The sequence below is a fragment of the Perca flavescens genome, chromosome 15 (genome assembly GCF_004354835.1).
Source record: "Perca flavescens isolate YP-PL-M2 chromosome 15, PFLA_1.0, whole genome shotgun sequence".
Lineage (NCBI taxonomy): Eukaryota > Metazoa > Chordata > Actinopteri > Perciformes > Percidae > Perca > Perca flavescens.
The window spans coordinates 31,808,133-31,819,776 of record NC_041345.1 but is presented as its reverse complement, the minus strand read 5'-3'; the positions used below and the strand labels follow the sequence as shown (position 1 = coordinate 31,819,776).

General features: G+C 39.6%; 1 protein-coding gene across 1 annotated transcript; it reads right to left on the bottom strand.

The window, feature by feature from the left end:
• LOC114569193 (keratin, type I cytoskeletal 13) lies at positions 1-8,331 on the bottom strand. The gene is made up of 7 exons (XM_028598987.1): positions 7,539-8,331; positions 5,786-5,868; positions 4,469-4,625; positions 3,667-3,828; positions 3,098-3,223; positions 2,239-2,459; positions 1-152 (listed from the first exon to the last, which is right to left on the bottom strand). Exons 1-7 carry the CDS (start codon positions 7,935-7,937, stop codon positions 53-55), a joined length of 1,248 nt encoding a protein of 415 aa, XP_028454788.1. The 5' UTR covers positions 7,938-8,331; the 3' UTR covers positions 1-52.
• Between the last annotated feature and the right edge of the window lie 3,313 nt (positions 8,332-11,644).

The following is an 11,644-nucleotide window of genomic DNA, read 5'->3' as shown; positions in this document are numbered from 1 at the left end:
TTCATCATTTTATTTGTGTATTTCTGGGAATGGTTGGCAGTGTGTTGCTGTCTCACTTCTCAGTTTCAGAGCTGACCAGTTCATCGTCGCTGTATTCTTTGGTGACGATTAGAACTTTACTTTTAGATGAAGTTGAAGTGGTGGTTGGCGGGCTGCAGTGAGACACACAAACAGTCCTGTTAGCTTCAATTAACGTTACATTTACAAGTCATACTCATACAAACAGGCATGTTTCTATAGTGATACTTTGTGCTCTATTTCATTTGCATTATTTCTTTTTGAGTGTTGTTCACTATCTACTCTATATTTACCAACATTGGTAATATAATAATAAAAAAATAAAAATGATGTTTCAAAAATAATGTTAAATTGCTTTTTTTTATTAAAAAATTTCACATTTTCATGAGGGAGGTCCTGCAAATATGGATCCCTCCCCCCATAAATATATATATATATATATATATATATATATATATATATATATATATATATATATATATATATATATATATACACTACCGGTCAAAAGTTTGGGGTCACTTAGAAATTTCCATTCCACTCCATTCCAGACACAATACCTGCTGAGATCAGTTGTATTGTTTTTTTTAATCAGAACAGCAGTTTTCAGATTACATTATTTGCTTACATAATTGCAAAAGGGTTCTTGACTGTTGTAGACAGAAGTGGCTGAAGAAACACTTGAAATTCATGCTTTTTGGTCTAAACGTCATACCCAAATTAAAAGTGGTACAGCTCCCACATACTTTGACACTCAGGGGTGTGCCTGATATCATTGGAAAGGTGATTGATGTGGGTTTGTATGTGTATTTGAGAAGTGTTGTATTTTGTAGTTTTTTTGGCTTTTTTATTTGCACTTTTCAAATAGAAATAAAAAACGCACAGACATATTTGTAGAAAAGAATTCATATAAAATCCATTTTTGAGTCTTTTAGCTTCTGAATTTTTTTCTGTAGTAAGCTGAGACGTGGCTAATGCTGTGTTGTCTGTCACCTGTCAGATGTGTTTACAGCAGTGTATTTTAATAATTTTACAGATTTATAACTTGGACAGAAATAAAAAATCTCCATTCTAGCCTCTGTAACTCTGTGTCAGTAAGGCCTAGAATCACCCTGACACAACTTCAGAATGTTTCCTTTCCAATGATATCAGGCACACCCCTAAGTGTCAAAGTATATGGGAGCTGTACCACTTTTAATTTGGGTATGACGTTTAGACCAAAAAACATGAATTTCAAGCATTTCTTCAGCCACTTCTGTCTACAACAGTCGAGAACCATTTTGCAATTATGTAAGCACATAATGTAATCTGAAAACTGCTGCCCTGATTAAAAAAAACAATGCAACTGATCTCTGCTGGTATTCTGTCTGGAATGGAAATTTCTAAGTGACCCCAAACTTTTGACCGGTAGTGTATATATATATATATATATATATATATATATATATAGATACAATTAGATTCCTTTTGAAAAAGTAAACCAAGCTAGCTAGCTACCGCTAGCGTTAGCAGGTAACTTTAAGGGAAAGTCTGCAGATTTTCTGTTCTGCCGTACATGCAGATAAATGTCTCTAGTACTTGGAGGTCTGTGGTTTTTTGCCTGTAAAACTCCATTGGCTTCAGGAGGGTTGAAAATCTGCAACTTTTCCCTCTTTAGCATTTAGCTTAGTGGGGCGCCATAGCAACCATTAACACCACAGGCTTTTTGTTGCTTCCTGTTTGGTGCTGGAGGGAGAGCACCCATTGGTTGTTGACAATATTCACGTGATTTAACTTCACTTCCAAGACTTACAACTTAGGATAATATCAAAAACGTTTGATTTTGTCTGAACATCCAGATGGGAGAAAGACTGGGACTGAGTTTTATGATCTTACATCAAAACGATGGAGACGACGGGAGCTCCCCAATCTAGCAAGACTCTCAGGGTTTCTTTCCCGGATTATTTACAGAATATATACATTAGTCTGAGACAGAGGAATCACTTGAAGAGTCGTTTGGTGGCAGGTGCTGTATATACAAGGAATATTACTTATTACTTGTACACTGCACAATGACAATAAAGTTGAATCTAAAAAAAATAAATAAATCGATTACACAAACCTAGGGAAAACACTGCTTTAACACATTGTTTTTCTTTATCTGCTTGAAAGGTTTAATATACTGCATCTATTTGCTCTATCCATGTCCCAGAACATTCCATAATGCGCTGGTGCATTCACCTGAACATCTCTCCATCCAGAAGCCTTCTGTACTCGGCAATCTCCATCTCCAGTCTGGTCTTGATGTCCAGCAGCATCCGATACTCCTGTCCCTGTCGCTCCAGGTCGGCCCTGAGGTGGGCCAGCTGCTCCTCCAGACTGCTCACCTGCCTCTGGTAACCTGCCAGCATGTTGGCGTAGCGGCCCTGGGTTTCGGCGAGGGTTCCTTCCAGAGACTTTTTCTGGAAAGGGAGAACAAAAAAGTTTTTTATACTGTCTGGTTTTGCCTTCCATTTGCACTATAAAGAATTTAAAATGCATGACAGTATTTGTATATATTACTTATCTTTTTTATCTTTATTTGTATATATCACTTATATTTTATATTATACTATTTATACTTGTCCTTATTGCACAGTGGGTCAGAGAGAAACGTATTTTCGATTCCCCTGTATGTCTGGTACATATTGCAGAAAGTCGAATTGACAAACTGCACTGCTTTCCTTCTTTCTTTTTTTAATTGTACATATAAATTAAAATAAACTAAGAAATATACAATAACAAGAAATTGCACAGGTGGGATAATAAAAAAAAAAAAAAACTCCGGAGGGCTTATAAAAGGAACGCACCTAACATTGAAATTAAAGACAGCTGTACATGCATGACACAAATTTGCAAATGAACATGAATATTTTTTCAATATTTAAAGGAAAGAGATGAAAAAAAAAAATAAGAATTATTATTTTTTCAAAGTGACATTTTTCACTGTGTTTAGCCAATACACTGTATCATACATACATTTACAAAGTGCTTTACTCCAACAACAGAAGTTGTTGCTGATTCAGAATGAATAAATCCAAGATGGATGGTAGATGCTCACCATGCTGAGCTGTGATTGGAGCTCGATCTCCAGGCCCTGCAGCGAGCGTTTCACCTCGGTCACCTCGGAGCGTGACGACTGAAGAGTCTCCGTACTCACGGCGACCTCCTTATTGAGATCCTCAGACTACAAAACAACAAAAACAATGTTTCCAAACTGCTCATGAATCAATAATAATAATAATAATAATAATATTTTTTGTTTATACGGTATACATATAGACTACATCATGTCTGCCAAAAATGCAGAAAATCCATGTTATGTACTTCTTTACGAATTAAATAAATGTCAGACTGACTGATGTGTGTAATGTGATGTCATTCTTCTTAGAAAACTATCAGTTTTTAAAAAAATGTCATGATATATTGTCAATAGAAGTGTTTTATTCAACTTTAGTTTTAATGAAGAAGGAAAAGAAAATCACAACACTCAATACTATCGAATCGCAATAAATGAAAATCCGAATACAAATCCATTTGGTGCCCATGTTTCAGGAAAGAATCAAATTGGGACAAAAGCATATTGTCCCAGTCCAACAGTTTGGTTTAGAGGATTTACATATCGCTCACCTTGGTCTGGAACCAGGACTCCAGCTCTTTGCGGTTCTTGTTGGCGACGGTCTCGTAGTGTTCTCTGATTCCGGCCATGACGGCGGACAGGTCCTGCTGAGGAGCAGCATCCACCTCCACGTTCACCTGGCCTCCCACCTGGGCTCGCATAGCCAGCAGGTCCTGTAGGAAGACGAAATCAGAAATCGATGACGATGATAACAAAAACTTTGTTTTTAAGTTCTTTATCAAGACACAATTTCAAGTTTTCGCTGCATTTTAAATTCAATTCCCTTTTGAATGGTCTTTGAAGACTTTTACTGGCCACCTTGTGGGACATTTTGTGGACTACATGACTATTAAATGAAAAAAAAAATCAGTAATCAAGATTGCCTTTGTAACTTTACGCCAAAATACTAAAGACAGGCTTTGAGGGGCCATCAAGGACATTATTCACAATTACCTCAGACACACAAAACTGAAATGCTTTCATATACACCACTGAAAAATAATATGTCACACACTATACTGAAACCTCACACACCTCACACCTCACACTTGAACAGGAAGGTGTTTACATGAGTATGAATGTATATTTTGTATGAGAGCATTTTTTGTAGTGTATATGAGAGCGTTTCGATATTATGAATGAAAACCTCAATACAAATCAAATTGGCACCCATGTATCGTGAAAGAATCGAATTGGGACAAAAGCATATTGTCCCAACCCCTAGCAGCTTATTTGATAAACACATCCACCAAATGTTTAGGGTTACTCTCCTGAATGAATTTTGAAGGCAGTTGGTTAGCATTTCGTGCCCACCTCCTCGTGGTTCCTCTTGAGCTGGATGAGTTCCTCCCTCAGCGATTCGATCTGCATCTCCAGGTCGGATCTTCCCAGAGTCAGGTCGTCCAGGACTCTCTTCAGCCCGGTGATGTCGGCCTCCACCGACTGACGCATGGCCAGTTCGTTCTCAAACCTGAACACCGCCCAACAGCAACCATCAGATTGTCAGCTTCGTTCAAAGCAGGGAAACTTCACCAGAGAAACCACAGCCTGGACCTCTTTAATTTCAAACTGTTTTTTGGGGGGCATTTTAGGCCTTTATTTGTGACAGAACAGCTAAAACATGAAAGGGGAGAGATAGGGCAATGACATGCAGCAAAGGGCCACAGGTTGGAATCGAACCTGCGGCCTCTGCGTCGAGGACTGAGCCTCTGTATGTTTGGCGTGCCCTCTACTAGGTGAGCTACCCAGGTGACTGAACTTCAAACTGTTTTAAAGGCATACTATGCAGGCATACTATGCTGCTCTGTGTCACCAACTGCAGTTAAAGGTTGCCATGACAACTTAAAGAGTTGTTTTCACAGAGATGAGGCTCTGGTGCACCTTTGATACTTTTGCTTCTGGCTCAAAAACATTAACTCCTACACTTAATATTAAACACTGTGAGGGAAAGGACACCTGGTTGAAAATCCTATGCAACAATTTATTTAAATTTTGTACTTTTTATTGATCCCAATTGGGGAAATTACAATTTAGACTATGCTGGAAATCACTTCACACAGGCTAGAAATACACACACACACATGCTCAGGACCTATTCATGCATACTTGTAGAGATGTCAGAGTGAGTGGGCTGCCAGTGCTGGACCAGCACCCTGAGCGGTTAGGGGGGGGGTATGGTGCCTTGCTCAAGAGCACACCGGCAGTACCCAGGAGGTGAACTGACATCTCTCCAGCAACCAGTCCACACTCTGGTTCCCAACCCATCTCCCTACGGACTGAGCTAATGCCACCCCCAAAACAATGGTATGTGTAGTGTAAAAAAAATGTCTGTTCTCCTCCTGACAATAATGTTCTCATTATTCCCATAAATGATCCCATATTCCCTTGAATGGGGAAAATTTTGAAAATTATGAAAGTTATGAATGATAAAGGTAATAGCACACCATTCTGTATCGAGCTGAATATGTTGATGTTTGAAGGAAGTTTCTATGTTGAAAAATGTGGAAGGAGTTGAAGTTTGAAAAAAAAAGGGGTAAGGAGGAATAAGAATATAGAATAGAAGAACATAGGTTATAATAAAAACAATACATTGAACAAAAAGTTAAAAGCTGCAGTTGTAGGTAAACTCACTTGACCCTGAAGTCGTCACCAGCCAGCTTGGCATTATCGATGGACAGGTAGAGAGATCCGTTTGTCCGGGTGGCACTAAGGATCTGAACCACACACAGGCAGTGCTGATTTATTTCATCATCAGAGTCTGGCAATGTATGATCTATTATTTTTTTTGTTTTTTCTGTAATAACATTATATTGTGAACTATGGGCAGGACTACATAAGCATTAGGCCTCTGCCAGCTCCTTCTCTATCATATCTTTTTTTTTTGTTCTTTTGTAAAAATCGGATTGATTTCCCTTGTACTTTAACTATTTCTAACTATTTTATTAACTTGTACAGCGACTTTTAATGTTCAACTACGAACCCCATCTGGATGTTTAGTTTATTTATTTTTGTTTTATTATTATTGCTGCTCTGCATGTTTTCAAGTATCAAGAAAATTGCTGTAATCGGTGTTGCTTGGCTGCTTCCTGTGGCTTTGCATGGCTTCTTGAGAAAACTAAAGTTGTTGCTGTTGCTGTCTTTAAAGTAGAAAACAACCAGCACACCATTTTGGCTTTGTCTCCTTTGTGTTGCAGGGAATTAATTCCCTCAACTTCCCCCTAGACATTGTTTAAAAAGTCAATGGTGAATTTAATTTGATATACTTGATTGATGCATCTTAACCTCATGTGTTCATGTGTCCAATTACAGGAATGTTGATTAATGCGCTTTGTCCTGATAAATAAAGTAGATGGAAATAAAATGTAACCTGTACTGAGACTTAAAGAAATATTTCATCTGATCCAGGGGAGGAAACAGCAGACAGTTGCACATCTCTGCAGGTTCATCATAATTTAGGCTTTTAGAATTAAAGCAACCTTACTTTTGGATTGATTTATTTTTGTCCTGATTGAGTGTGGACTGAACAAAGGTCCGCAAGGCAGCTACAAAACTGATTTAAAAGAGTCAAGACTATTCAAATATAAGTCAAATTTCCCCTCATTGTTTTAGTGGTGATTGTATGTATATCATGCAAATTAGACCAGGGCTGGCTCGTGGCAAAGGCAGGATAGGCAAATGCTAAGGGCGCCGTCTGTCCGAATGAGTGAAGAAAAGTGACATCATCAAACATCTAACAAAGTGACGAAACCAGCTGAAATCTTGCCTAGGGCCAACTCTGAATGAAACTGTAGCCTGGTTGTGCTTCAGTTACCTCCTTTTATTTATTGTGTGGCTGGACCTGTTTTCATCCTGCATCCAACAACGCATCACAGATGCCTGCCTGAATTTGGCTGCAGGGCTTTTTGTGTCAGAGACGACGAAGCTTTTGTGCCCGAGAAGATTACCTTTCAAGCATAAAAGCTTCACATGATCTCACACTTCTAGGCTTTGCGTTGTAGCTCTGCTCGTCTTAATGTGGATCAGTGTTTCCCGAAGCCCAACATAACATGAAATGTGTGCATTATTTTCTGGATGAATGGTTTAGTTGTGTGGTATCTAAAATGTGGATCAGTGTTTCCCAAAAAGCTCAAGATGATGTCCTCAAATGTCTTGTTTTGTCCACAACTCTCAAGTCTCAGAGGAGAGAAGAAACTAGAACATAATCACATTGATGAAGCTGACATCACACAAGTTTCACTGTTTTTCATAAAAGAATGACTCAAACGGATTAATAGATTAATAGAATCAAAATCGTTGGCGATTAATTTGATGTTTGATAACTTATCTATGAATCTTTCTCTTCTGTCAGAGACAGACCTGCGTATAGAATCAGAGCTTGGCTCACCTTGTCCTGCAGGTCACTGATGGTGGCCTTGAACGCAACGCAGTCATGGCCCTCCGGTTTGGTCTTGTTCTCCAGGAACTGTCTGATCTTCAGCTCCAGGTCACCGTTGGCCTTCTCCAGCTTGCGCACCTTGTCCAGGTATGACGCCAGGCGGTCGTTGAGGTTCTGCATGGCCACTTTCTTGTTGTCGGAGATGTCGACGGCGTCGGCCAGGTTGAAGCCACCGCTGCCAGACCCGGCAGCAGAAAACCCTGCCCCGGCAGAGGAGAAGCTCCTGGGAGCGCTCATGCTGGAGATGCGGACTCCTGCGCCGCCGGCCCCTCCGTACACGCTGGGGGCCCTTGCAGAGCCGAGGCGGCTACCGCTGGAGAAGGTGACGGAGTGAGCGTAGGAGTTCATGGTGGAGGAGTCTGTCTGCTCTGGATGGAGACGAGAGAATGAAGCGGAGTACAAACTCGGCTCCTTTTTATCCCCACCTGGATGTGAGAAAGGGGAGGAGGGTCCAGCCTCAGGGGCCACGTAGCCGGGAAACACAGTAGCCAATCACAGCAGGGAACTATACGTCTCTTGCACAATGATAACACATCTCTGTTTGTTCTGCTATCTGAAATGTCTTCCTGGTGACTCAATTGCACCGTTTGTTCAGCTGTTTCTGCTCTTCTGCAAGCCTGATGGCATCACGTTTTTATCTAATACGCTTCGCAGTTTTTGCACATTTCAAACGTCTAACGACACGCAGCCCTCGTCTGTCTCATGTCCCCCTGGATTCCTCTCTCTGCAGGTTCAAACCTGTCTGTTTTTCCTAGAGTTGACAGTGTTATTTTAGACCCTGCAGGTTCACATTCAGCCCCCACCCCCACCCCTCACCCCTCTCCTCATTTATTCTATTGTGCAAGCAAACATTGAAAGCCTTCGTGCCAACTATTTGTTCTTAGGCTCTTTGCTGTGACATGACAGAGCAGGAGACACACGCTTATTTACTCTTGAACTGGTTTATAGTGATGAATGTTTCATGTGTGTTTTATTGGTGGCAAATGTGGGGAAAAAAACAGCAATCCCAAAATTGTAATCCATAAAATGACCTCATTCATTTGTCTTCATCTAACCAGAGGCTCCCAACATTTTTGGTCTGAGGTCCCCTCACAGTCTTATCGGACGCACCCCTTAATCCATTCATCATGTATGTTCCCAACCGGTCCTCCACACCATAAACAAACGGGGCTGAGTCATGTTTGTGTTTTAGCAGATACTGGGAAGTAAGAAACAACTTTTTTACACATTTCAGAATTAGGTTATATGAAATGTTTTGTTGAGTTTTGTCGAAATATGTCAAGTTCTAAAACAAAGCATCCTTAAACATTTTGAACTTTTTCTTCTTTTTCTTGAACAGATCCACATGCAGATGAAACAGTTATAAAAGCTTTTGAGGAATGTGCATTCTTGGTGCTGTTTTTAGTGCCCTCGGGGCGTTGTCATGTTGAAACAGGAAAGGGACAAGCACAAACTGTTGACCCAAGGTCTGTGGAAAGCCCACATACCTTTACGTTAGCTTGTTTGTGTGCATCACATATGGTTGTATGCTGTTACAGTAAGATTTCCCTTCATGCAAACACAGACCCACACAGCGGACAATCAGGGTTGATTGGTAATAGTCTTGCATAGCCAGCACCATTATTAACATTATTATTTAAAATTATTTATATATTTCTTTTTAATGTCTCTTACTGGTTTGTGTCCAGGGAACACTACAAAAACATTAAAAAAAAAACTGTTTCCGAGCGAGTCACACTCTCTTTACTAATATGCTCAGCATCACCAATGTTGTAAAGAGAACTGCCGTTTGCACTTGCTCTCCACTGACTACAAGACCCAGGCAGACCCAGGGCATGCTGGAGGGATTTGAACTGCTATTTGTCTGATTTAAAGGTTTATTCTGTACAGAACACATGTTGTGTGGCTGATAGTGACATTTAGTAGTCAGAGAGACTGTTCAGATTACAGATCATCTGCAGTCTGTTGTTAATTAAAATCAGCAACACATCGCATGTAGAGCATTTTGACAGCTACTCCGTCATAATAAAAACAACTGTTTACATGCTGATATATGGGTCTGATAACATTTTATTAAATCGGAATCGGACCACAATGTTTCTGTGACTTCCTGTTCAACCTGAAGGCTGCAGGAAACAGCTGGAAATTGTCCGACATGAGAGCGGATTTTTGTCCCTGTCCCAGTCTGCTCTCGTCCACTTTACAGGCGAGGCGCAGTTCATCTCGAATGAGCCTATTAGCTCTTGTTGGAAAGGGAATTTGATTGGCTACAGTCGTCTTGTTTGAATTGTTAATAGCCAATGACAGCTCTCTCTAACATGGCTGCCAGAGACAAGATGGAGGCCGTCCACTTGTTTGTATTTCAGAGGCTGTCCCGTTGTAAATACTGAACAGAAAATGGTGGGGATACTTTCATTTTGTAGGCAGCAAACTAACGAAAACAATCACACCAAAAGACACGGTGCAGGAAAAGGAGAACATTTTCTTTTACTCAGGAACAAGTTCGGTTTCTGTTCTGAAAAACCAAGTTAGCCCATTAGCAACAATAATCACAATTTGGGCAACCTGGTCTCACAGAATTCCGTGAAATGAACACGGCCCCTTAACTCAAAATCTGTGGCAGTTTCACGGATATACCGAAAATTCCGTGGCCCACGGATGCGATGCCTATGTAAGTCAATGACATCATCATCCGTGGTCTACGCACCGATTCCCTGATCACAGCACGTTTCTTTCTGTACAGAGAAGCTGGATACAGCTTTGCTGTTATTGGTATTTTTAGCCCAATAACCGCTGTTTTAATCAACATTTATCACGGTTTAATTGTATTTCTTTTAATGTTATTATTTAGGTCTATTTCAGCGAGGGAAGCTGGATTGCTTTGTTGTTTATTGATATTTTTTAAACTATAACGCTACATCTAGCAACATATATTTAGATATTATCATAGTATGCATTTCTTTATTTTAATAATATTATTTTGGTCTTATTACCAGTGAAATATTACAGTATGCTGTAAGACAGAACACGATATGATCAGAGCTGGGAGCATGCAAAGCCGATTTCCCACAATGCAATGCAGGCATTCATTTCAGAGAATCAGACAACGATCAGCAGGTCTTTAACGCCAGTATCGCTTCAATATACATATTTATAATCAGTGGTTTAGTCATCAGCAACAACACGTTTCTCAGCTTTGTTCTGGTAAGTTATGCACCGTAATAACGTTTACAACAATCAGCTGAAGACTCCGGAAGTGACGTAGTAATTACCGCACGGCTTCTGTGGAAGCCTGCTGCACGTTGTACCCTACGTGAGAATTTGTACAATAAAGATACCCATAATGAAACTTGTGTTTTATGCTTATGTTTGACTTATTTGCATTTGTTTTGACTTTTTTTGTTGTTAAAAAATAAATAAATAAACTAGAAGCATTTTTCATCTTATTTTCCATGCATCATTATTTAAAAACGCAATTTTCTAATTTTGTGGTTGATGAATGTTAATAGCAAAGACTAAAGGGAAAAATACATGAGGATATTTACTTTTGCTTTGACGCAGCAGTCAACTCAAACTCCACATTTTCAAAACAGTTAACACACAGGCCGAAACAGTGGCACTCATGGTCAAAATGACACATTTTGTTTGCAAAAGGCTCCAACAGTGCCAAATCATTTAAAAAATATGCAACAAAAGCAAATTTTGCCTTCAAACAACACAACTTGCAAACAAGTGTATGAGCTCTTCCAATCAACCATTACACAGTGGACAGCAAAATACAGTACTCAGTGCAAATCAGTGCACCATTGCTTGTCATTGTAGCCTATTACTGTACGTAGCTTTCATGCCAGTGCCAATTTGTTGTAAAATTTGCCTTCTTGCAAAGAATTGGATCCAGAATCAGAATCAGAAGATGCAAATTATATTGATTCCACTGATTCTTATTTTCTGAAAACTGAAATACTGTAAATATTACACATAATACATGTAAACCAAAATAAAATCTAAGTGTATAAGAAATTAAGATAATAAAAATAAAATCTATTACAGTAAAG

What these genes read in the sequence shown, in the direction of transcription:
- LOC114569193 (XM_028598987.1), bottom strand. Translation starts at nt 7,937, where the DNA reads ATGAACTCCTACGCTCACTCCGTCACCTTCTCCAGCGGTAGCCGCCTC. An exon ending in TCAAGAGGAACCACGAGGAG is followed by an intron (nt 3,829 to 4,468) that starts GTGGGCACGAAA and finishes GTCTTCCTACAG; the next exon opens with GACCTGCTGGCTATGCGAGC. An exon ending in CTGGATGGAGAGATGTTCAG is followed by an intron (nt 153 to 2,238) that starts GTGAATGCACCA and finishes GTCTCACTGCAG; the next exon opens with CCCGCCAACCACCACTTCAA.